The 26,275-nt window shown below is 40.5% G+C and overlaps 1 protein-coding gene across 17 annotated transcripts in view; it reads left to right on the top strand.

The window, feature by feature from the left end:
- The window catches only part of ANK3 (ankyrin 3), a 437,823-nt gene extending 422,661 nt beyond the window's left edge, over positions 1 to 15,162 (top strand). For 16 of the 17 annotated variants that reach the window (XM_050958262.1, XM_050958273.1, XM_050958270.1 and 13 more), the window contains 2 exons: positions 10,933 to 11,018; positions 15,050 to 15,162. In XM_050958262.1, the coding sequence (XP_050814219.1) occupies positions 10,933 to 11,001 (69 nt within the window). In that variant the 3' untranslated portion in view covers positions 11,002 to 11,018; positions 15,050 to 15,162. Of the gene's footprint in view, positions 1 to 7,591; positions 7,676 to 7,798; positions 7,859 to 10,932; positions 11,019 to 15,049 lie in introns of all 17 variants that reach the window. The other variant, XM_050958271.1, reaches the window with a different exon arrangement.
- The last annotated feature ends 11,113 nt before the right edge of the window (positions 15,163 to 26,275 follow it).

The following is a 26,275-nucleotide window of genomic DNA, read 5'->3' as shown; positions in this document are numbered from 1 at the left end:
GATAGTGAAGTGAGAAAACAGGTAGTTGGTTCTAAGGGGTGTTTGTCTTAGTCTTCAGTAATGCAGCAGGGCAGAAGGATCTGAGCAGCAGTTTATTACAAAGCTAAAACCAGCAGCTCTTGTGATCTTATCACTCAGGGGAGACTTATTTATGCAAAGTGAAAATATAACCAACCTAAAGGCGGCAAGAATTACAGGTGAATTTCACCCAGTGCACATGGCCCTGTGCTCCACATCAACCCGTGCATCAAGGGCTTACATTATGCATTCAGCCATGAGAGGGCTCTCTCTAGTGGGGTGACTTTCACCCAATATGAATAAGAAAGTAACTATGTGCTCTAAATTTCCCCCACCCCAGCCTCATCCATGATGTGACAATGTCAGTGTTTTGGAAACTATTGAAGTTACTGGTTTATTTTAACAAGTCAGAACATAAAAGTAAAATCATAACAGTTAGGTCAAATTGCTTATTATCATTATAATCACATTGTAGGTAGATAGAGCTTTTTCTGCATCATCAAGTTCTCAATCTCAAATCACTTTGCTGCCCCCAACACAGGCATTTCTTCTTTTCAGCTCTGCACTTAAGTTTACCAGGTCACTTTCCTATAGCTTTAGCAGTACATCTGTGAGCAGTTGTAAGAGTCAGCATAGGTGACAGACTTGCAGAATCTGATTAAAGAAGCTTCCCCAAGTAGGCAGAACCCACCAATGAAAATGACCTTAATGAGGTATTTGTTTTTTGCAATACAGCTGCATAAACTTGAGATCACAAGATACAGCTGCTGCTTAAGAACTGCAAGAATGTGAATCTTCAAAAAAGAACTAGATAAGTTCATAGAGGACAGGTCCATCAATGGCTATTAGCCAGGATGGACAGAGATGGTGTCCCTAGCCTCTGTTTGCCAGAAGCTGGAAATGGGCAACAGGATGGATCACTTGCTCATTACCTGCTCTGTTCATTCCCTCTGGGGCACCTGGCACTGGCCACTGTCGGAAGACAAGATACTGGGCTAGATGGACCTTTGATCTGACCCAGTCAGGGCCGGCTCCAGGCACCAGCTGAGCAAGCTCGTGCTTGGGGTGGCAGATTCTACTGGGCAGCTTCTGCACAATCCTAGGTGGCACAGCCGCTTTTTTTTTTTTTTTTTTTGGTTCGCTGCTCTGGTCGCCCTGTCGGGGGCGGAGGAGGGGAGTGCCCTACAGCAAACTCGACAGGGCAGCCCGCGTCCTTCCCTCCCCACTGACCGGAGTGGCACAGAGCCCTCCCAGCAGGCGGCATGGCAGTCAAGGCCACGTAGCGAGTGCCCTGCTGAAGCGCCAGCCTCCTCACTTCTCTCCCCCTGGCTCCCTTCTCCCCCACACTAGACCGAGCATGCACTCTGCAGCACAGGGAGTCCCCCTGCTCCCTCGCTCCTGCTGCCCTGTAGGTTTTTTTGTTTTGTTTTTCTCCTGTTTTGCCGCCCGTGACGTTGTTTCTCCCTCCACTTTGCTGCTTCAGCTGCGCCGTTTTTGTGTTGTCCCCCCCACACTTGCTGCTCGTTTTTGTGGTGTTGTTCCCTCGCTTGGCTGCTCCAGCCACGCCATTTTTGTGGTGTTGTTCCCCCACTTTGCTTCTCCAGCCGCGCCCTGTCCCCCCACCGCTTTGCCGCTCCAGCCGCGCCCTGTCCCTCCACCGCTTTGCCGCTCCAGCTGCGCTGTTTTTTTGTTTTGTCCCATTTCCCTCCCCCAGGTTTGCCGCTCCAGCGGTGCTGTGGTTTTTTTTTTTCCCCCTCTGCTTTGCTGCTCCAGTGGCCCTGCTCCTTTTTTTTTGCTTGGGGCGGCAAAAAAGCCAGAGCTGGCCCTGGACCTAGTATGGCTGTTCTTATGTTCTTAATCTTGAGACTGGCAGGATTAGGTGTTGATGATGGGTTTGGTTAGTGGGAGAACAGGACTCAAGGCATCTTAGAGCTGCTGCTGCTGCTATGGAGTCATCTGCCCCAGCCTTTTGCAAAAATTTAATATTTGAAGGATCTTTTTACTTCGTCTATTTCCTTCTGCTTTTATCCTCCGTTTTACTCTTGTGGGTCACAGAGATTCAGCTACACCCTTCTTCCCTGCCATTAAAAACAACAGATAAAATAAGAAACAAAACAAAATGAACCATTATCCTTCTAACAACAAAGCAAACGTAAAAGAATCAGAGCTCTCCAGAATCAAGAGTAAGCTTAGGCACATTACTGCAGCATTGACTGTATAACCCCGTTTAGTTGGAGGTCCCTGAGAACACACACAATCTGTAAATAAAAGATCAGAAAATCAATAGGACTGGTTGGAAGACTTAAAAAGAAAACAAAATGCTGCTCCCTGGGTCTCCTACCCTGGAGAGCAGCAAAGAGGATGTCGGCTGGCTTTGGAGGGACTGCACTCCGCTAGTATGGTAACAAAGATCTGGTTTGCAAAGCCAGCCAGCATTCCCTTCATTGTACTCTGAAGTTGGGGCACGTGGATCACAGCTTTGTTCAGTACAATTCCTCAGGATATAACTGAGCTTCCATTAATCATGAATGTACTATATGAAGTTTATCTTCCTGCTTTTCTAAAGCTCTTCATGTTGTGACAGTGATTTAAAATGGTCATGGGTAAAACAAAGCTTTATACAAACATGTTGCAGCAGAAAGAATCTACTCTTCACTTCTGCTGTGGATGCACCAGTTCTGTATTTTCAAGGCAAAAAGCAGCAATTGTGGTGGGGTTATCTAATGTGCTTTTCTAACCCAACACTGCTTTATGTTCATGACAACAGCAAGTAAAACTGCCTGTGGGCAAGTTTCTCTAGTAAATGTCCTTCTTAATAACTACATCGGGTTAGAAAATTCAGTGCAATCCGATCTATCTCCCTACCTACTGTGAACTCTACTGTAATTTATTTTAACTACCCACAAGCAAGAAAAATCTGTGAGTTGGATTTCATCAACACTGACTTGCTCAGTATTCACTGCATTTATCATTAAATTGTGCTTAAAGGAGCACGTAACTAATTAAGAGCCCAAGATACCTTTGAAGCTGAATCATCTTGTAGTAAATGTCTACCCATTTACTGATATGTTGTGTTTCAAGGTTGATCACAGTAGGTGTCACTCATTTATTTAAAAATATCTAAACATACAGACAAAATCCCCACCTGTTTCTGCAGTAAAAAGAGAAACACATATAAAAGCAGAGTGAGAGCAGCTGGGCATGTGCATGGCATCATGTGCTAGCTACCTTTCGTATGAGCCCTTCTTTTATGGTGGCAGTTATGGTGATGTTATTATTAGTTATTTGTATTACAGTACTGCCTAAAGGCCCTAGCTGAGATCAGGACCCCATTGAACTCAGCATTGTACACACACACACAGCCCCCAGCAGCAAAATGCTTACAATCTAACTAGAGAGACAAGGTGGGTGAGGTAGTATCTTTTATTGGACCAAGTTCAGTTGATGACAGAGACCAGCTTTCTTCTTCAGATGAGAGCTCTGTGTAAGCTCGTCTTTCTCACCAATGGTCCAATAAAAGATATTACCTCACCCCCCTTTTGTGTTGCTAGTATCCTGGGACTAACACAGCTACATTAACACTGCATACAGTCTAAATAGAGCAGACAAAGCATGGGGGAAGGGGAGAAAATAGAGGGTCAGAGAAGTGAAGTGACTTGCCCAAGGTCATATGGCAAGTGACTTGGAGTGCCGTTTCAGATTTGGGGGAGGGGATGGTCTTTAACCGTGATTCCTGGGGCTACTTAGGCATTTAAAAACTCTAGTTTTTTGACAGGAGCCCTGTATCTAATTCCTTTATAAAAGAAAGAAAATTAAATAAATATTAGACCCACTCAGCTCTAATAACAACATGTTCTGACATCTTGTGGCAAGTCACTTACGGGATACTGATTAGGTTTAAAATTTTAATGTATAGTCTTACTTTATTACTAACTCCATGGAGAGAAAGACCCTGTCAGGACTCCTGGGTTCTATCCTAGCTCTGGGAGGAAAGCGGGGTGTAGTGGGTTATAGTGAGGAGCAGATACATCTGGGTTCTATATAAGAACATCAGAATGGCCCCCAGTGGTCCATCTAGCCCAGTATCCTGTCCTTCAACAGTGGCCAATGCCAGGTGCTTCAGAGGGAATGAAAAGAACAGGCAATCATCAAGTTGCCCTGTTGCCCACTCCCAGCTTCTGGCAAACAGAGGCAACGGACAGGCAGAACATGGTGTTGGATCACTGCCCACCCTGGCTAATAGCCATTGCTGGACCTATCCTCCATGAGCTTATCTAGTTCTTACTGGAACCCTGTTATAGTTTTGGCCTTCACAACATCCCCTGGCAAAGAGTTCCACATGTTGACTGTGAAGAAATACTTTTTTTGTTTTGTTTTAAATCTGCTGCCTATTAATTTCATTTGGTGACCCCTAGTTCTTGTGTTATGTGAAGGAATAAATAACAATTCCTGTTTCAGTTTTTCCACACCAGTCATGATTTTATACTCTGTCATATCCCCCCTTAGTCATCTCTTTTCCAAGCTGAAAAGTCCTCCTCATGCTCTATATCCCATATCATTTCTGTTGCTCTTCTCTGTAACTTTTTCAAATCTAATATATCTTTTTTGAGATGGGGTGACCAAATCTACACGCTCTATTCAATATGTTGGCGTACTGTGGATTTATATAGAGGCAATATGATATTTTTCTCTTATTATCTATTCCTTTCCTAATGATTCCCAATTTTCTGTTAACTTTTTAAATTGCCACTGCACATTGAGCAGATGTTTTCAGAGAACTATTCACAATGACTCCAAGCTCTCTTTATTGACAGGCTCAGCTAATTTAGTATGTATAGTTGGGATTATATTTTGCCAAGTGCATTACTTTGCATTTATCAACACTGAGTTTCTTCTGCCATTGTGATGCCCAGTCACCCAGTTTTGTGAGATCCCTTTGTAACTCTTCACAGTCTGCTTTGGATTTAACTATCTTGAGTAATTTTGTATCATCTGCAAATTTTATCACCTCACTGTGTACGCCTTTTTCCAGATCATTTCTGAATATGTTGAATAGGACTGGTCCCAGTACAGACACCTGAGGGACACCAGTATTAACTTCTCTCCATTCTCACCTTTTATTCCTACCCTTTTGTTTCCATGTCTAATGATCCTTAATTTACTTTAATGATAAGCCTTTTGTTATCCTAATCACCCTGCCTCTGTTTATAAACAAACTCCCTGCCCCAAAGGCTGTGCTGCTCCCACCTTTAGAACTCATCACATATCACACTCAAGCTGTTGCAGTTAAGAGCTCCTTCTGGGGCTAGGATGAGTGGACCTCCCCTAGGAAACTCGGGGGGGGAGGCTAGAGACCTTCCCTCTTCCCCCACCCCCAGTGGTGCCCCTGCAAGTGACAACTAGAGTTGAGAATACATCTTAGGTCTCCTAAGCCTCTATTCTCTGTAACTGGACCACATTGCTTTTTGTTATGGATTTTAATTACTTTGCATTGTAACGGATGGCATGGGTTTAAAAAATAAAATGTGTTGGTCTAAATGACAGTTGCAGAAGTGCCCAGCATAATAGATCCTACCATCAGTTCCCAGCCAGCTTCATCTCTGAAACTTAAGGGTATTGTTGTCCCTGTATTTCACACAGTGGCTGGAAAACACACCACAAATTTCAGTTCATAGAGTATTTGTAAAACCATTTGCCACCTCCCAGACCCATGGCCACCAACACAGCAGGCAACAGTTACTTGCTATGGGCATATCCTGCCTAAAAAGTTATCTTGCCTTTGAGAAGGGCAGAGGAAGAAAGATAACCAAAGCAAATGAAAGACCCACCAAGGTGGGTACTTGCCATCTTGAGAATGCCACAGGGAGCCCATTTTGTCATTCCTCACTTCAATGTGCAGTTTGTAATCTATGCCTAAGCCAGTTTTTTGATTTCTTCTTTCTCATTAGAGCTTCACCACAGTCACATTTAGACTGGATTACTGTAGTGCACTCTGCATGGAGCTCCACCAGCAGCCCGTCTGAAAATTTCTGCCAGTGCAGAAAATGACTGCTTAGTTATTTAGCCAAGCTTTGTGTAGGGAGTATATTGTATTAGGTTCTGACACCTGCACTAACTTCTAGTTCATGTCCACATGCAATTCAAGATGTTGGTTTGGCCCTATAAATCCCTAAATGGTTTGTGTCCTGCACACTTTAGAGATGGCTCTTCTCTTTATGTGAAGATACTGTAGCAGTTGAGATCAGCTGAGGTGCTAGAATTAACAGCCCATCAGTTTTAATCAGTGAGAAAAGGCTAGTGTGAAAGGGCGAGTAGCCTTTGCTTTGGAACACACGTGTGCCCCTTGTCCAACTTTGCTGACCTTCAGAGCATTACTCAAGGTTTATGTTTTTCCCCTAGCCTTCTGAGGAGTATGTGTGAGAGGAAGGAAAAAGTTCTTGGTCCTATGGGGCTGGCTTGTGGGAGAATGTTGGTACTAATTTTAGTGCAGTCTGTATTTTCAGGCAGAGTTTGTTTGTTTTTAGTCATTGTTCATATTGGACCAGGAGTTAGGAGTTGCTGCATGTTAGAAATGTAAATTGTATAGATACACTGTGCACTTGAGTACCATTTTTATGCTCACTTACCCATTTTGTGTAAGTAAAATGCGTATTTATTTATTTCAGGAACTCAAGTGTGGGTACTTAGGAACTTTTGAAAATGTTATCCTGAAAGGCCAAATTTTCTAATGTGGATGCCTAAGTCCCATTAAAAGTCAGAGACTTAGGCTGCTGAGTCACTTAGGTGCTACTGAAAAATTTACCTATACTTCTTGCAGTGATGTTAAGCTAGTGTTAAAACAGGACCGAAAACTGTTTTTAACAGTCACTTACATTGGTCTTCTGTATTGCTGGTTTCACAAGCAATGTGCTTCACCAAAAGTCCAATAAAGTCAATGGAAGGAGTTCCATTGACTTCAGTGACTATGAACCAGGTCTATGTCACTTGTCAACAAGCTGGCAGATGCTTCCATTTCAACAAGATTTCATTTCAAATACTTCTATACATTCTATAAATAGTGAGCAATGTTTCTTCTCATGTGAACTTTTAGGCTGTTTGATTGGGTGAGCTAGGTGCATTTTTCTTCTAAAATCTCAAATTTTACACTCCATACTTGGATTTTAGAATTGCTGTACCTAAGTGGTTGGCATTTGTAGCTTAATGGATGTCTGTTTAGAGACTATACCATTGTGAACTCCTGCTTCCATTGAACATGAATCAGACAACAGCGCGCTAACGTTACAGAAGAATTACTTGTTGCTCAAGGAGTTTGATGCATGATTTAGTGCTTAAAAGAAACAAGTTAGAAACTCAGTAAGTGCTTTAAGGACACCTTTCATGTACTAAAATACAGCTATTAGCATTTATAAGAAAGCCTTTCACCTTATCCATGTGAGATAAACCCATTTGAACATACTTTGTTACTTAAAATCCAACCTAGCATGTGTGTGTTGCTTGAAGTGCTGTGAAAACAAAATATGTGGGCATTGCAGAAATATAGGTTCTATTGCTAATCATATAACACATTCTTTAGGGTGAGGAAGCAAAAAACATTCCTGGCGAATCAGTAACAGAAGAACAGTTTACCGATGAAGAAGGCAACATCATCACAAGAAAAGTAATCATGAATTGCAGTTGCACTGTTCTGGAATATTTGTATTCAAGTAACTACTCTTACCATGCTTTCTCCTTTTAGAATCAGGAAAGAAAATCGATACTTTTCATGTGTTGCTTCCTACAGGTGACCCGGAAAGTAATAAGACGTGTTGTTATCCCACATGAGAGAAAAGTTGGTGAAATGGTAATGGAGGGGGCAACAGAGAAATAACAGTTGAGGAGGGTTGTGCTGACTATCTATAAAGTGCTACTAAAGGGCTGGAGGTTTGCAATTTAACATCAAGTCTTGGCAAAGAGAAGTGCTTGAATTGTTGACAAGCTGTGCATCTGGATGAAGGGCAAGGTTTTACCATTGTAATATTTACTGATAGGGTTCACTTTCAGAAAGGTCTATGTTCATTGTGCTAGCAGCAAAAATCTTTTTCACACTAAGGCTACGTCTTCACTACCGGCCATATCGGCGGGTAGCAATCGATTTCTCGCAGATCGATATATTGTGTCTCATCTAGATGCAATATATTGATCCCTGAACGAGCTCCTGCCGACTCCGGAACTCCACCAACACGAATGGCAGTAGCGGAGTCGACGGGGAGTCGCAGACGTCGATCCCGTGCCATGAGGACGGTAGGTAACTCTATCTAAGATACTTCGACTTTAGCTACGCTATTCACGTATCTTAGATCGATATCCCCCACTAGTGTAGACCAGCCCAAAGATACCGGGGTTTGTTTGTATAAAACAGTCAGTGGTTTTGGTTTTACATTTAGGACTGTGTCTGAATTCTCATCTTTGCCCCCCCCCCCCAAATAAGTAGTTTTATATGTGTATTTTCGTTGTCTTTTAGCATTTTTATCCTGGACCTGATATATGTTTTGTATCATTTCTTCACAAACAGAAAAAAGATTTATCTGTAGTGAACAGGGGACCTGATCCTGCAACCCCATGCTAATCTGAATAATCCTTCAGTGGCACAGTTCATGTGCCTAAGTGATTTCAGGATTCAGCCTGCCATGAACATGTCTGGATTTTGGCAGTGTGGAGAAGAGAACATCAGGCCAAATCCCGAAATCCTTACTCAGGGCCAGCCTCTCTGGAGAATAGAAGGAAAAGAGGGGTGCAAGTAGCTTCTGTCTGGCCTTACAGCCCCATGCAGCAGCCAGTTCCAATTTCACTTCTTGTATGCCCTGAACCATAAGAACTGCTCTTCCTGTGTAACCTGTAGGGGGCAAGTCATCACAAAGTGACTAGGGGAGATGAGGAGGAGGGAAGCCTATTCTCTCCATCTCTCTCTCTCTCTCTCTCTCTCTCTCTTGGTCAGCAGAGCTGGATGGATGCACTGAAGGCAGTATATTGCATCCCTGAAGAGAAATAGCACAGGACAATGTGGCTATTTTAATGCAGCCCTAATGCAGGACTGTTCCTTAAAGGTGCTATTGAGCCCTCAGCTTGAACTAAGTCTTTACTCAGGAAAAACTCATTGAAGTTAATGGAGCTTTTCTCTGAGTAACAACAGAATCAGAACTTAGGATTTGGCTCAGATGGCATAAGAATCACTGCTATTTTCTCCCTTCTGACAGTAAAACAGAAGCAAATGAAAATAGAACTGAGTTAAGACATATAATAGCCATGCCGTCCTCCCCAGATGAAACTCTTCAGTCTTTTAGTCTTACCAGAAAAACTTTACTGTTTAGGACATCAGAAAACTTGGCTCACTCAGTTTATTAAACAGAGATAAATCAACCCAAACGGAGATACCAGCTCTGGGGAACAGCCTTGCAATGATCACAGCTTCATTTCATCTGTCTATCCTAAAGTATGAACTTAATTAGACTTAATATAGTCTCCTTGTGTACAGCAAGTAGAAGATTCACACCTGAATTCCCCTTTTCTTATCTAACTTCATACCTGTTTTTCAAGTTACAAAGACATCAGTCTAAATCCTCTCTAACATATTGTATCCAGCACAAAATAACATTCTGGATGTCAATATTCTGGCTAGATCATAGAGTCATGACCTGTTTTCTACTAATGGCACCCAACACAGAATTCGTATATAACATTCCTTAACAGAACATACATCATACTTCTGACAGAATCTGCACATACAAAGAACAAAAGCTGGAACAGTGTAACTATTAGTAGATTTCCACAATAAAGCTTAGCATAGGTACAAAGAATTCTGCTCATGGTTCTACAACTTAACCTAAACACAATGCCTTTTGGAAATATATATGACATTGGCTAATAGTCTGCTGTTTTAAAAGGCAAGAATCTGTGACTAACACTACAGTTCTGTGATTTCAAGAGATGTCTGCGAGTTCTTTGGCTCAATCTTCAGTCCCTCTTGGGCTTGGGCTTCGGCCCTGGGCAGTGGGCTCAGGCTTGGGCTTCAGGCCCAGGTGGCAGGGCCCAGATAGCAAGTGTAAAAAATCAGGACACTTTTTTTTTTCACAGGGTGGGAGGATATAGTTGCATATATAAGACAAAGCCCTTAATATTGGGATGTCTGGTCACCCTAAGCGGGGCTTTGGCTTCAGCCCTGTGCGGTGGGGCTCTGGCTTCAGCTCAAGTTTATTAGCCAATTTAAAAGCTTCTCTACCTATGCAGTGAAAACTGCATTGCTGTGTATATAATTCTGTGATTAATTGTCTATTGCCCATGTCTTATCCGTGACTTTTAATAAAAACACCCTTGACAAAATCATAGCCTTATTTATGACACATGCACTGCTTGTCAGTTTCCTTGGCTTTTTCTGCTGCTCTGCTTTGGTGGATTTTTTGTTGGCTATTTTTCTTCCTTTACTAACCTATTCACTTTAAAGCACAGTTGTTATGAGACATCATAACAACTATGGTTAAAATTTTCAAAAGTGGACACTAATTTTGAGTGCCCAGCTAGGATGCCTATGGGTTTGATTTTTCCGGAGACGCTGAGCACCCACAAATCTAACAAAAGTCAATGGGAAGCTCAACCCTAGGTATTTCAAGTTTGGTACCAACAACAGAGGCATCCAAAATTAGTGTCTATTTTTGAAAATTTAAACCTGTGATTTCTACTTTTAGATGATATTTCCAGCCTGTTTTTGCAGCTCAGCAGAGTGGTTAACTCTGAATTGTGTGTAACTTTGAAATGAAGTGTTGATGTGATTTAACTGCTTTTTACTTATCCTATTATAGCTACATGGGACCTGTTTGGAAAAGTTTTATAATTCCAAATGCCTTCTGCTTACGTGTTAATGTGTGTACCTTTTCTTTAAAGCAGGGAGAAGGTTATAAGGTTAAGACAAAGAGAGAAGTCAGACATGTGGAGAAGAAGAGTTATTCATAACAGCAGAACACTGAACGGTCAGTTTGATAAATATCATTCCATTGTTTAGGCCTAGAGCAAATACAGTACTAGTGCACCAATTAGCACATTGTATAAACGATGAACTCTCTTCTACCTCTGCATCTGTTTTAAGCTGCGAAGTCCAATATCAGGCCCGCAAGCTGCAAATATGAACAAAATACGTGGATGTTATTTTTAAAAACGATCTGTAGGAGTTGAGTTCTAGGACACATACAGTTCACAATTAACAAAATTTCTGTTAATAAAATCAGACTTGAATGTGAGAAGTAACTGACTTGCATACAAGTAAATGTAAATAGTATATCTTGAGTGAAGCACTTCTTTCAGTCAGACACATGATCTGAGTGTTATGAAAGCCAATGTCCTTGTAAAATTCAGTAAAAAGTCTAAACATACATCAACAAATAATCCTTACCAAATGTTTCCTATGAATTTTATGGATCCGCCCTTTATAATTATAACAAAACAGCTGACGATTTGTAGATGCTGCTGAAATAAAACCTATGCCAAATTTAAATGGTCATTATTGCAATTCCTCTGTATTACTTTGCTAATTATGAAATCAGCAGGATTATTTTATCTAGAAATGTAGCAAACTTGATTATAAATGAAGAAAAGGACATTCTGTATGGTGCTTTGTTTTGCATCAAATGGCTGATGTTAGTCACAGCTTTACTCAATCAGACCTCCATTTTATGCATATACAGTACAAGGGTATTTTTATCCCTGAATTTTCCTTAGCTTTGTTTAGGGTATTTTTAATCCTTAAACCTACATCCCACAAGCAGTCTCTTTCCCTACACAGCCTGATACAGGATTGACTGTAGAGATACAGAATAGAATAAATAGCATCTGTAAAACTAATCCCAATGTCATTCTGAAGATAAATTAGAGGAAGAATGAAGTCATCTCCACATGGCCAGTGGTTCTCTGCAATGATTATAAATGTACCCGACCCGAGGTTCACTAGCTCTGGGCCTTGTTCCTGTGAGGTCCTGGACAATCTGGCTTCAGTTCAGAAGGGCACGTGCTGAATTTTTAAGAATGTGAATAGTTTCATTGATTTCAACTGGGCTATACACATACTTAAAGTTCATCACATATTTAAGTGCTGGATCAGGGCCAGAGCACTCAGGACTTCACAGGATCCAGCCTCTGAAGAGCAAGCATCTCAAACCTGACTACAGTAGAACCTCAGAGTTACGAACACCTCGGGAGTGGAGGTTATTTGTAACTCTGAACAGAACGTTATGGTTGTTCTTTCAAAAGTTTACAACTGAACATTGACTTAATACATCTTTGAAACTTTACTATGAAGAAGAAAAATGCAGCTTTCCCTTTATTTTTTTAGTACACCTCTACCCCGGTATAACGCGGTCGTGGGGAGCTAAAAATCCCTACCATGTTATAGGTGAAACTGCGTTATATCGGGGTAGTGGTGGCAGGGCTGCAGTGGTGATTTAAAGAGCCTGGGGCTCCCCGCAGCAGCCGGAGCCCTGGACCCTTTAAAGCAAGGCCCGAGCCCCACTGCCACAGCCCCGGGGTAGCAGCAGCAAGGCTCCAGCGGTGATTTAAAGGGCTCGGGGCTCCCCACAGCAGCTGGAGCCCCGGACCCTTTAAAGCACTGCCCGAGCCCCGCTGCTGCTGCGCTATATGCAAACCCCTGTTATATCGGGTCACGTTATAGCGGGGTAGAGGTGTAGTTTATGTTTAACACAGTACTGTACTGTATTTGCTTTTTTGGAGGGGGTGGGGGGTGTTTGCTGCTGCCTGATTTTGTTCTTCCAGGTCCAAATGAGATGTGTAGTTGACTGGCCAGTTCATAATGCTGAGGTTCTACTGTACTCGCTTTTTCTTGGCAGCCTAATAACCAGCTGCCAGCCCCCCAGGTCAGCCTAACACCATTTCTGAATTGACGTGTTTATTTTGAAACATCCAAATTATGGTAACAGAACTAATACCACTTCACAGTGTCTGCAGAATGTATTCATACAATATTTAGGTACAAAGAAAATGAATGTTCTTAATGAAACCCTTTCTCACTTGTGGAGTTTTGGCTTACTTACAACTCTGTAGAAGGCAAGCCAAAGAGAAGGACTTGATTGTAGGAAAATGTGCCCCAGCTGAAAGGTCTGCTCCTATATATCTATCTAGGATCTAGGATTTTCCTGTATCTGTCGTCCCTGTCAACAGGCAGATTAGATCTGCATGACAGTTGTCCTTATACACCTAAAAAACCATGCCCTTGCCCCTGTTGAAACCAGTGGGAATATCAGGTTTAGAAGGAATGCAGGATCAAGCCCAATATTCCTTAAGTGGTATGGGATGCAGCAAGAACCCATTAGTGTGTAAGTGATGCAATGCCATTGCCATAGGATGAATACATAGCATGGTGCGGGTATTCAATTTTAAATAAAATATTACCCTATAAAGCAACTCTTGCCTAATCCATCCTGACCAGCTTAGTGAGCTCTTCAGAAAACAAATCCACTCACATTTACTGAGAACTGTTATAGTTTTCCCACATGATTTCCAGTATGTAGTTGTTCCTAGCTAGAACCTGGCCACTAATTCAGAAAAAAATGAAAATGGGTCTCTACACAGAGGTGAATTATAGATGTGATCTGTGCCCTGTGTTGATGTTCCATAATGAAGAGCTTGCAACAAGAGGAGTACAGATTAAGCAAAATAAAACGTTAAGACTTGAAAATTCAAACATTTAAATATTTTATTATGAACTCAAACTAGGTTCATTTTCACTGATGGTACGTTATCAGGGAATTTGGATCTGTCTTTGAGCAAAAACAGATGAAGAAAGGGACTGGTTTTGAGCAAAGATGGCTTTCACACTGAAAATATGCAAAAATGTATATTGTTTGCAAGTTTTTGAGGCAAAAATGGCTTTTTCAACATTGAAAATAAAGCAAAATTTGAATTATGCACAGACATTAAATGCTGAAAACTTTCATGTGAAATTCTGTGAAATTAAAATTGTGACTTTCACTGAGATCTGCTTGTACCAGCAAGACATAGACCTCGGGCTTTCAGAGCCAGGGGTAGATTTATATAGACAACATACATGGGTAGGGACACATTGTTTTACCATAAAAGGACAAAGAGAGTGCTCTGCTTTGGAATGTGCATGGACCTGTGACCTGATTTAATAAACAGGCATGTACATGCTAGTCTCTGAATCCCACAGTCAGTGTTTAAACAGTGCTTAGAAAGACAAACAAGCTTTTCTACATTCAGTTGCTAGGAAGAACGGTTGGCTTCTTTCAGTTCATGATGTGTTAGCATGTTTTTATTGCATTTTTATCTGTCATTAATATGGGATTACAACACTGTCATCAGCTGTGATGCACTTCCATTGCTCTTGTATGACAGATTTAACAAACTTCTTAGATAGATGATAGTTACTGTCACTATATGCAGAATTTTATGACGATTTTCAAATAGGCAAGAGAACATGAATTGCATTTCTTTCATATCTATATACTATTCTTATCCACCAAATTAAGCCACAAGGTGATATGTCCATTTAATTCCTAGTCTAAACACACTTCCACTGCATGTAGCCTCATAAAGTCTGATTCTACATGCCTTGTTCTCCTAGTCAGTGGGAGTTCTGAATGTGCAATGAGTTCAGGATCTGGGCCATAATGTGGACGATTGCCACACACAGAAAAGTGATGATATTGGAGTTGCACTGTCATTCTGGAAATGTTGCTATCTCTGCTAGCATATAGTTCTCAGACATTTTTGAAAAGCTGTTAACTTCTTCTTTGTAATTAAATGTAATGTGTTCCAAACATTTTGTAACCCACTTCATCAGGAGCATACCATATGTTGACAGACTTATACCCTCGTCCTGGAAATTCAACTAACTTCATTAAAAACTGCCTTATTTAACCTTTTTTTACAGCATATCATAAGATTCATTAGACTTTTTTTGTATGGCAAAAGTGTATGAACATGATTCTGAAGAGATATTCTGAAACCATTTTGTGCTGTCTTTTTTTCACAGGATTGTGTGCTTTTACTGCCAGTATTCTAGACAGACACTATGGAAGAAAAATCAACAGGAATTAAACATTCACTGATACAAGTGTGCGTGTGTTTGCTGCTTCCACACATTAACCGCATGGTTTTTATGAAAAAAAAAAAACAATAAAAATTTAATTTAGCATGAGCCAATTTACAGAGCATGGAAATTCACTTTCATTCACAGGATTGGAGAATGTGCAATTAACAATGCAGTGTATATACAAGATTGCCATGCTGTTAACAGCTTTATTTCAAGCAGTTTGATGTCATCATAAAAGAAATAAATTCCTGTGGTCAGAGGGGACATAAGAAGATGAAATGGCTAAAACATGGAAAGACACTAAAATTACTAAATCCACAACAGCTCGCCTTATTTTTCTTGGACCCAAACTGTCAGGGTATAAAACACTATTTCTTTCTTTTTTAAACATCAATAGTTTTGCTGTAAATAAATAACACTGTATAAATTCTAACAGAAAATAGAATAAATGTTGATAAGGCACTGCCTCTTAGATCACAAACAGAATATTGCAAATGCATCGAACAGAATAGGTGTCTCAAATGGCTACACCTACAAGGATATTCTGGGTGTATCTTCACAGATTCTTGTATATTAGCAATTATAATGTTTGTATATGCAAAAATGCTAGCTTGATTTTAAAAAAATCTTTAAAATCTGCTGCAAATTTAAATGATTCCCAAAATGAGGAATTCTGTAGTTCTGTGAAAACTTTTCTTCAGAGTACTAATATTTTGATGCATGTGTTTCACCTTATTTTGATTAAATCTTTTCCAGTTTTGCAAACACTATACTGCAACATGATAAATAGGATTTTATCTGTAAACACAAGGCCCTTCATCTAATATTTGTTGCTGTTGCCAATTTTTCAATGAAATGACCTAACAACATACCATATACAGTAGTTGCATTATGGGGAGGGGTTGCTATCTGTTCTTGCTTTATAATGGGGGTAATGCTTGCAACTTTAGAATTGGGTTGGTGCTCTTATAAAGCACAAGTTTGGGATATTTTAAAATGAACCGAAGAGAAATTATTAGCTAATAGACTGGCAGCACGCTGTAAAATTATTACTGTATTGTGTACTGGCTATAAGATGTAGAATCTTTCAGTAAGCCAATCATCTGTAATCATTCTAGCAGTGTAATAATAGGTTGTTAAGGCTGCTGTGTTTTAAAGGGCATTTTTATTTGGATTTTGGTGAAATACTTTAATTTGTTGATTATATTCATATGAAAACAACATTCATTGATAATAGCTCTAATTACATATGTATGAAAACAACATACACTGGATGATCTAGCTGATTATTTAAGCATAAAATAAATTGTGTTAAAACTCTTCAATAATGTGTATTTTGCAGTATTATTATACCTTTTAAAATCATGTCTTCAGAATGCCAATCATTAATTATCCCAGCCCTTTTCATTCTGTCTCACTCAGTTTGCTTTGTATGACACCAGTGAGCCCGGCCATCGCTTGGCATGCTTTGCCCAAGTGGGCCACAGAGGGGCAATGTATCATGCATCACATCCTCAACTAAATTAGGCAAAGCCCTGCTACCCACACCTGTTGGATTATTCCATTTATAAAACACAAATAACACTAAGGAAAGGACTGTGTTAAAACCAGTGTTACTTGACCAATGTCACAAATTAAAGACAATCTCCTCTCATACATAACTCTGGTACCCTATTTTACTCTATTTCACATAATCAAGACCCAATAAAAATACTACCAACAAACCAGTTTCATTCTCAACACATTCATAATCACACTGATCCTCTGTAGATCATACGCACACCTCCTGGACATTATATATCATGGATCACCATAATAGTGCCAGCATGATGGCATAAACCACCATGAATCTACAATCACTGCTCAATACTGGGTCCATCCTTTTGGACACTGTGTTACATGCCATCAATCAATTGACTCTATTGTTTGTGACGTTCTTAATTATTTTACCATAAATAACTGACTTATTTACAATATTCACATACTCCCTTTTACCTGGTGTAGCAGTATTAAAAATGAGATATTTGTCACTAACTTGCATTACTGGTGTTTCATGCATTACACCATTTTCTTCATCCTTCCAAATTCTGGGCCAGAGCCTGACTTGGAATAAATTAGGATAGTTCCATTGGCTTCTGCCAGTTTACACCAGCTAAGATCTGTTCTTACGTGTTTATAAGTTGATGTGCTAACATTAAATATTTTTGTCAGTATTTTAAGGTTATGGCTGGAAATTTTAGAAGCTGTAGCAATAAATGAAATGTTCTTTATAATTCTCAGACATTGTGTGTTGCGGTACATATTTTACCCCAATCATGACCAGTGGCGGTTCTTACGTTTTTTGCCACCCCAAGCATAGCAGTCAGGTGGCCTTCAGCGGCACGCCTGCGGGACGTCTACTGGTCCCGCAGATTCGGCGGCGGTTCTGCAGGTGATCTGCCAGTCCCGTGCCTTTGGCGTACCCGCCGAAGGATTGCCACCAAGGCCGTGGGACCAGCGGACCTCCCGCAGGCATGCCACCAAAGGCTGCCTGACTGCCGCCCTCACGGTGACCAGCATGCCGCACCCCGTGGCTTGCCGCCCCAGGCACGCACTTGCTGCACTGGTGCCTGGAGCTGCTCCTGATCATGACATTTACTGCTGCAATATTCAAATGCCTCTGCTTATCACCCCAGTGAATTTGAAGGGTAACTATCACCGCCATCACTTAATCTGTTGAAGCACAAGTAGTTATTATTGAGGTCCAAGTCCTGTGTGACTCTGTGCTATTCCAATATCATCTTCACTAGTCAGTAGCAATCTACCCACTAGAGCAAGGATTCTCAGACCCTTTCATAATGTAGATAGATCATAGCTTAAACCGTATCTGCCTTGTAAAGAGATTGTCTTGTAGACACTCCCACTCCCTTTCAGAATCATGCAGACCACTTGCCCTCCCATCCAGGATTGTGTGACATCCCTGAAACAACTACAATCATTGTTTACTTGGAAAAATAATATGTATTGTATGCATTCTAGCTATCTTTTAATGAAATTTACAAGATGGAAACCAAGAAGAGAGCCAGCACATGACAGCCATGCTAATCACCAGCAATCATGAGTCTGAGAACCACTGCACTACAGTCTTGAGTTCCTCTTTCTCTCTCTTAGGATAGCTAAGAGAACTAATGGCAATCAGGATTGTGTTTCATCCATTCTTCTCTGCAGAGGCCCTTTCAGAGTTCCTATTTGATGGGCTTTAGTTATATTTGGTGGACAGAAGTTCTGTTTCCTGAGACAGATAATTACATGAAAATATACATGTGAAACTAGCTGGGCCTCAAACCAACAACAGAGAAGCTGGAAACAACATCAAAGTTAAGAAAAAGACAGATTTACAAGAAGGTTAGAACTGGAGCAGGAGTTTACCAGAGCCCTCAGCCCTGTTTCCCTGTTGTCCTCCACCTTGTGTAATCATTTACACCAGGGCACAGTGAATGGAAAATGCTGCCATTCTGATGTCTACAAAAGATGCAAGACTGTGGAAAATCAGAGCTCCATTTTGGGACAGCAACTTGGGGAAATCGTCACAGGTTCAGTAGGTTTCGGGGCTGTATATGCATGCAGAAAGGAAATATTTTGTGTGTGTGTGTGTGCGTGCACGTGCACGCAGGCACACAAATGCAATGAGAAGAATTTAGAAGAGAACTGTCAACCTGCCAACTCTTAGGCGTCGCTAGCATCTGTTGGCTCACATGCCTTTCAAGCCAGTTCCATTCTCTAATCTGGGTCTCTACAATGAGAGAACAGGCTGACCTGACCTGTCATCTTATCAGCTCATTCACAAAGAAATATACTGTTCAACTGTATTAAAATGCAGTACAGCCAATCAGGAAGTGATCCACAGTTCTACACGAAAACAACCCTTATATTGTTTGATCTTTATACTCTAAATTTAGAGATTATGTGAACAGCAAACTTCAATTTATCACCATAGATAAATCAGCGTATAATTGAGGGGGGCCAAAGGGTGGAGTTGTGGAAAGAAAAGCAATAAATTGGAGCTTTGTTGTTTTAAGTTTAGCTGGACCATATCTTCTTTGAGGGCGCAGGGACAACTCTGTTGAAGGGGAACTACCTGAATAGGGGAGGAGGGTTTCTTCTTTGAAGAACAAAGCTAGGAAGGCACAAGAATCAGATCTAAGTAGGGAAGGCGCTGTGGGCATTTGGGATACACTTTGAATTAGTACCTAACCATCTCAATGCTTACCTGAACCTACTGAAGTTTACCTATCACTAGAGAAAAGAGACGGAGGAACCTTAACAAAACTATCCTGAAACTTAAAAAACAAAAACAAAAACCCCTCTGTAGCTGAAAGGTTCTTATTTTAACCAAACAGGATTGTCCTTCCTCAGATAAAACATTCTATAAATGCTATAGCAGAGCAGAAAATGCACATTCCGCTTTTGCAAAGGATTTGGATATTTTGAAATTTGGTTTTATTCCAATTTGGACCAAAACCCAAATATTTTCAAATTCTTTGTGGAAAGGGAATGGAGTATTGCAGCTGGAAGCCCATGAGTCCCTACTGTCAGGGAAGTCCACCAGAAGGAAAGCCGGCAGGAAACCAGACAAGTTTATCTCAGAACTTCGGTGAAATTGAACCATCTCAGCGAAAAATGTTCTATCCCAATGTTTTCAACCAATTTGAGATAGGCCAAAGAAAACACAGCTCTGGCTGTTGATTCCTGACTACATAGATTCATCCACCAAAACTGCCTTTTAAGATAATGCAGCACCTTCTGAGCTGCAATTGCAGCTTTGCTGATGCTCTGTGATGCCAGGAATGATCTAGTTATTATTTAGTCCTGCCTTGAGTGTGGGGACTGAACTAGATGATCTTTAGGTCCCTTCCAGTCCTACACTTGTATGATTGTATGCCCCTGGGGCTGGGAAGGATTCTGTTCCCCTCCCTACTTCATGGACAGCTATCTCCTGCAAGACCCGTCATTTCAACTATACCTAGGGATTCAAGATTTGGCCCTGAATGTTGTTCCAAAACAATTCATTTGCCCCCTGAATTTGCAAAAAATAAATAATATATTCAATCTGCTCTGCCCAAGGGACAGGACTGTGATATAGTGAAATACACCTTTAGAGCAGTGGTGACCAAACTTACTGACCCTGCGAGCTGCATACGATAATCTTCAAAAGTTTGAGAGCTGGGCATGCCTGCTGGGGCTCAGGGTGGAGAAGAAGCCTCAAGCCCTGGAAGGCACACCCCACCACCCCACTGTAGGGCAGAAGTCCCAAGCTCCGTCCCCCTCCCCCAGTCTGGTTGGTGGAGAGTCGGGGAGGGGTGTGGGGGGGCTCCACAAGACGCACTTTACATTTAAAAGAGCTGCATGCAATTGGCCGCCCCTTCTCTAGAGTTATGAAGTGCAATATTAGAGAGTGCAAATGGGATTTTTCTTTCACAGTTGTTAACAGGTTAGAGACTAGGAGATCTTTTGTATTTTTCAGGAGAAACCACTATGGTCTTTCCTCATGCTAAAATCCATTCATTATTCAAGCAGCTTTTTGTTTCAAGGGTAAAATCCTGCCCCTCCCGTCCCCCGGCCCGAACTCAATACAAGTTTTGCTATTTACTTCAATGATGCTAAGATTTCACCCTGATTTTAAACCCTGAAAAGAGAGAAAATTCAGTGTTTAAATTCTCATAACAGTCTTAATTCTAACCCCACTTGCACACATGCATTATGCTAAGTCCTGGAGAGCTCCTAGTGACCTGAATGAGAGCATCACACAGAGAAGGGCTGATGTGACAGGCCCAAGTTAGCTGGGTATTGTATTTCATGATTAGTTAAAACTGGGTGCTTATCTGTTCTAGACACCAAAGGTGAAATGCTGGCCTTAGTGAAGTCAATGACAAAACTTCTGACTTTAATGAATCTAGGAATTCATCCTAAATATTTATTACACACTCTAGGATAACTAACATATGGAAGGGGAGGACATACTCTGACTGGTTCTACCAAAATGTGTGGCTTTATTAAGCAACACCACCACTTAAATGCGGATAAACTGTCACATTTTCTGGTAAAAATTGAACATTAACAATAAACTTTACAATGCTGTTTCTATTCAATCCTTAGTGTGTGATGCACTGGTATTGATCTCACTGTGTGCAGGGGTATACGTTTTAACAGTGCACAGAGGGTGTTATTTCCTAATGACAAATAATAGGAACCTTCTGATAAAGGCAAATATGCTTTTTTGGCCATACCCTGCCCTGAGGAGATGAACTGTGTGGTGGGAATGGGAGGGATGGTAATAACTAGTATCATCTCTGTGTTAGGCACTAGAGCCATTCTGCTGGGTAAAGGAGATGATCTGCCAGGTGCAAAGAGGAGCAATGTGTGTCTCCGGGTAGGATGTGCTTCTAGCTGAAGGCACGATCATATCCATAGGCAAGAGACCACACTCTCGGCAGGCTGTGGACCTGCTAGCATTCTCCTGAGCACTATGTAGGAATCCTGCACTGCTCCTGTGAGGGTGCACCTGGGAAAGAAGAGCTGGGGTCTGAAATCTGTACTGCCACACAGAAAAAACATTTACCATGTCTTGGTGCCTGGTGATCTGTGATGGTATCAAGACATACTCTTAGTGCACACCCCTAGCCTGCCCCTCCACAGAGGGCCATGACTCAGTGGAACCAGTACAGTTCTGGGGCAGAATGAGGGAGGACCTGACTTCAGAACATGCTAAAGGTTATGTGCCCACAGAGGATCCTACTTCCCAAGAATGCAAAGAGCATTCGAGGAGCAGGGCAGGCTGGTGGTGCTGCGAATGCAGATGCCCTGGCAATTGACCTATGAGGCTGTAGCAGCGGCTGCAGAGGCACTTATAATACCATAGTGAAGCCTGATTCCTTCCTCCAAGCCACCTCCAAAATCCCTAGCATGCAGCTTTCCAGAATTTAGCCCATAATGTATTTGTGCAAGGGGACAGAATTAAGATTCACAGGGGAATCTTAATTCTAAAATTCCTGAGTTTAAAACTGCAAGCAAATTAACTATTGTGTGGACACAGTTGTTTGCATTGAATATATTCAAGCAAAGCAGTAGCTCAGAGTGCATGGGGATAGCAGGATTAAGACATGCTTTTATTTAGCATCAAACAGAAGGAGAATATGGGCTGGAAATTTGCTAAATCCTAGTGAAACACAAATTTCTCCAGTAACAGCAAAGGAAATGCAAACAGCCCTGGCCTGATCATTTTCTTTTAGTATAATTTTCTCTTTTTTCCCCACATTTTCTCCAGCGCAACAGTAGCCTTACAGGCAAGATTGAAAGTCATGTGAATATGCTCATGTTCAAATTAATGGTATTGCAAATTGCTGTATTCTTTGGTTGTGTGTGTTTAATGCTGTTTGTGTAATATTCTACATTAGTTGTTCAATTTCTGCAAAAATCCATATTATATTTCATTTGTAATTGGATGTCAGAAATTACTATAGTCTCTGAAGTAGAAGATATATTAGTGAGATAAACTACAGTTGTTTACAGTTCTGCACCACAATCCTTATTAGTGCTAACTGAAGAGGTTTCCTGGAGGTCTGACACTTGCATCTGACTGGGGTGCTTTTGTGCAATACAGCTTCACAGGAAATAGAAAGTCATTCTAGACAATTATTTTAAGGTAATTACATGGAAATATACTGTGGAAAACTAAAAATAAATAAAAAATTCCCAGAATTCTTGCCATTAGTGCTTAAAAGGAAAAATGATGAATTACAGTGATTTTTTCTTTAAAAAATCACTCAACCAACTATTTAGAATGAGTACAATTACACAAAGACATTATTAAGTAACTCAGTCTATGCTGAGATTTAGTACTTAAGACTTTTTTATGATGGATTGGCCATGGACACATGATTGGCAGCAGTGGCTCTCCGATTAAATAAAGGACAAGTACACAGGACCCAATTTGTGCATTTATGCAGTGGAGTGGTAATGATTTTAACTGGCAGTGGAGTATTAGAATATTCAGCTCTCTATTCAATATCTTCAATGTTTTTGTATTTAATGTGTTTTCATTTGTTTTGGACTGTATGGCTGGTACTTGGGCTTATAAATTGTCTCTCTTTTTTTAAAGGGTCAAATTCTCTGCTGCTGTAACTCCATTGAGTTCAGTGCAGATACACTAACAGAGATTTGGCCACACAACTCCATGAAAAAGAAACAATCTAATGAAAAGAGACTGCACAGATACTTACCAAAAAATACCATTCACTTCAATGGAGAGACCCTGCAAAATAGAATGAACAAAATAAGCATTTTCTTTTCATCCTAATACCTCAGATATTTGCAACCACACATTAATCTCTCTTAGGACATAATTCTGTAAAATTGGTGAGGGGTAAGGACACTCAGCATCCCCAGGAGGAACTCAGCGCCTCACAGGATCAAGTACTTCATTTGAACCATACATTCAGTTTTGCAGGCCAGACAGACAGAGGCTCGCATAGGCCACAGAATTTGCTGCAGATCCACCCCTTGACAGATTTGTTCTCCAGACTCAGAGTTTTCATCTTTTAAAAAAAAAATTGTTCACGGCTTGTATGTTTGCAAAGAAAACCTTAAAAACATGCACCAAATGTAAACCAGTATTGTTTTGCTGAATCTGCAGGCAGATTGGGACATACACAACCTTCAGAGCTACTTTTCCCATTAATGTCAATGGATCACCGACTCTGAAGCTCAAAGCTGACAATCTGAATGTCAACATTGTCAGTTTTTACACAGTTGATCATTTTAGCAGATCGTCCAGTTAATATGCATATCCCACAATACCAAGATGCATTCTATGTCTTGACTGCTAAAAATGAACTCTATTTAATATTGCTATAAATAACAGTGAGTTTATTGTACTGATGTATTATTCAAGTTGATATTTTGTTCAGAACAAATCTCTAATTTTAAATTTAAAGGAAACTGTTGTACAATTTCCAGTCTGTCATACCAGAGTGCTGCAGAAATTGGCATAGATGGAGGGATATAGAATGTAGGTCCAGCCTGCTGCACAGTACACAGGGCCTTGCATAAAGGGTCATCTATTATTGCATGCAAAAGGAATGAGTAATGGGGGGGCCAAAGTGCGTTGTTCAGAAAAATGTACATGTCACACTTTTCCTAATTGCTGGCACTGCAAACAGCATGCTAATTGTACATGGCTTTATTTATTTGATCCTAAATCCAGGAGCTAGGTAAAAATGTATAATAAAGTTTACTGGTACTTTTCCCATCATGCTAATGTTGAATTATTGAGAAGCCATTTGACCTATAAAACAGAAATGCACAGCACTCCTTGGAAAGCTTCCAGAAGCTGTATATTATTATAGCACAACAAAGCAAACCTACTACAAATAATGAAAAAATTCTTTAGGGAAATTACAAAGAAAGAATAAAACAAGACATAGAGTGTACATTTATTGCTCCATAACACAACATCATAATTAATTATACTGTCCTCCACAGATATTTCTATTTATATAATCCTCTGCTAGGATTGGTGGTAAGAAAGAAACTCTGTATTTCTCACCTGGTTTTATCATAGGCCCATAGCTTCATTTTCTGAAGTATTGTATCCTGCATTACTGAAGGCAATGGACCTTTAGTTGTTGATTTCAATGGCAGCAGGATTAGGCCCTAAATTTTGCACCTAATACTACTGAACTGGTTTCCCTCTGTTCTTAGTACTGTTTTTCAAATGAAACTTTTGCCCAGGTAGTAGCTATTACCCTAATGGTAGAAAGATCTATATATGCTATAGATATTCCCATTGTAATGCTTTATTGTGAGGTAATTCCATTTGGCTCACATTTCTTTTAAATGTTGTTTGTTTATTTCTCAAATAAGATTTTTTTCCATTAATTGGATTTTAATGTGCATTTGTATGTTTTCTTTTTTTTTCTTGTTTTCTTTTTTTTTTTTTTTTTGTCTCAGAATAGGATACAGAATTTTCCTTGGCTTCAGCTCTCCTCTTCCCTTTCAACCTATACAATTTAAATATGCTAATATAATTGTAATGATATGCTAGTTCTTACAAATGACTAATGGCCCTCTGTATTATATTAAAGATTTTATTAAACCCTCAAGCATACCTATTCTAACCACAATAACTAACAATATGTTTTATAAAAATATTGCTGTCAATTATGTGAATTGATGAAACTGTGTTCTAATTGCCCATGATCTCCTGTAATGATAGTTGCTGTCAAGAAATACATTCCTTTTTATTGCTTCCTTTTTTATATGAACTTGTGCTCTATCATTACATAGTACTGGATGACATTTTAAGATTCTTTGATTGGATAGGAACGCTTTTGTATATATTGTTATACTAAACATTTTTTTAAAAGATGGTACTATGTCTTTTGTATCTCCTGATGCTGAGAGAAAATATTTAAAAGCCTTTGCAGGCTAGTCAAACAAAATATTTAAGCTAATTGTGCAGCTGATCATATGTTTATGTTTTGGTTAGTATTCATGCAGATCAAAATTAAATGGTGGAGTTGCTTATTATGAACAAACCTTTTTCTCCTCTTTCTAAGTACACCTCTCACAGTACAAGCAGGTCCTTTTGGAGGGCTGAGAGAGAGCTGGCCCTATTTTCCCAAATCCTGGGAGCACAATTTGAAAAACTGTAAGTAGAAAGAAAATACGCCCATTTGTTTGGTTTTTAGTTGTTACCAATATATACGCAACCCTGTCTCTCTTTTACTCACATACGTATTTTATCTAGTGCAGTGGTTCTCAACCTGCGGCCTGCGGGCCACTTGTGCCCCAATCAGCACACAGCTATGGCCCAACCAGCACACGTCTGCGGCCCATGTGACGTCTCAGGACCATACAGCTAGTACATATATTGTGTGGATGTGGCCCACATAACACAGAGAGCGCTGCATATGCAGCCCACAATGGTAAATAGGTTGAGAACCACGGATCTAGTGGCTCAAGCACAAGTCAGAAACACAGGACTCCTGGATTGTCTTGCCAGCTCTGCAAATGACTAGTGTGTGTGTGATGTTGAACACAGCCGTAATTTTGATGCCTCCGTTCACCCACCTGTAAAATGGATATAATGATACCTGTTCCATAGGCGCTATGAAATTCAGGGGCAGG

Source organism: Gopherus flavomarginatus, chromosome 6, assembly GCF_025201925.1.
Source record: "Gopherus flavomarginatus isolate rGopFla2 chromosome 6, rGopFla2.mat.asm, whole genome shotgun sequence".
NCBI classification, from domain to species: Eukaryota; Metazoa; Chordata; order Testudines; family Testudinidae; genus Gopherus; species Gopherus flavomarginatus.
The sequence above is the reverse complement of the archived record's forward strand: the minus strand, read 5'-3'. Positions and strand labels throughout refer to the sequence as shown.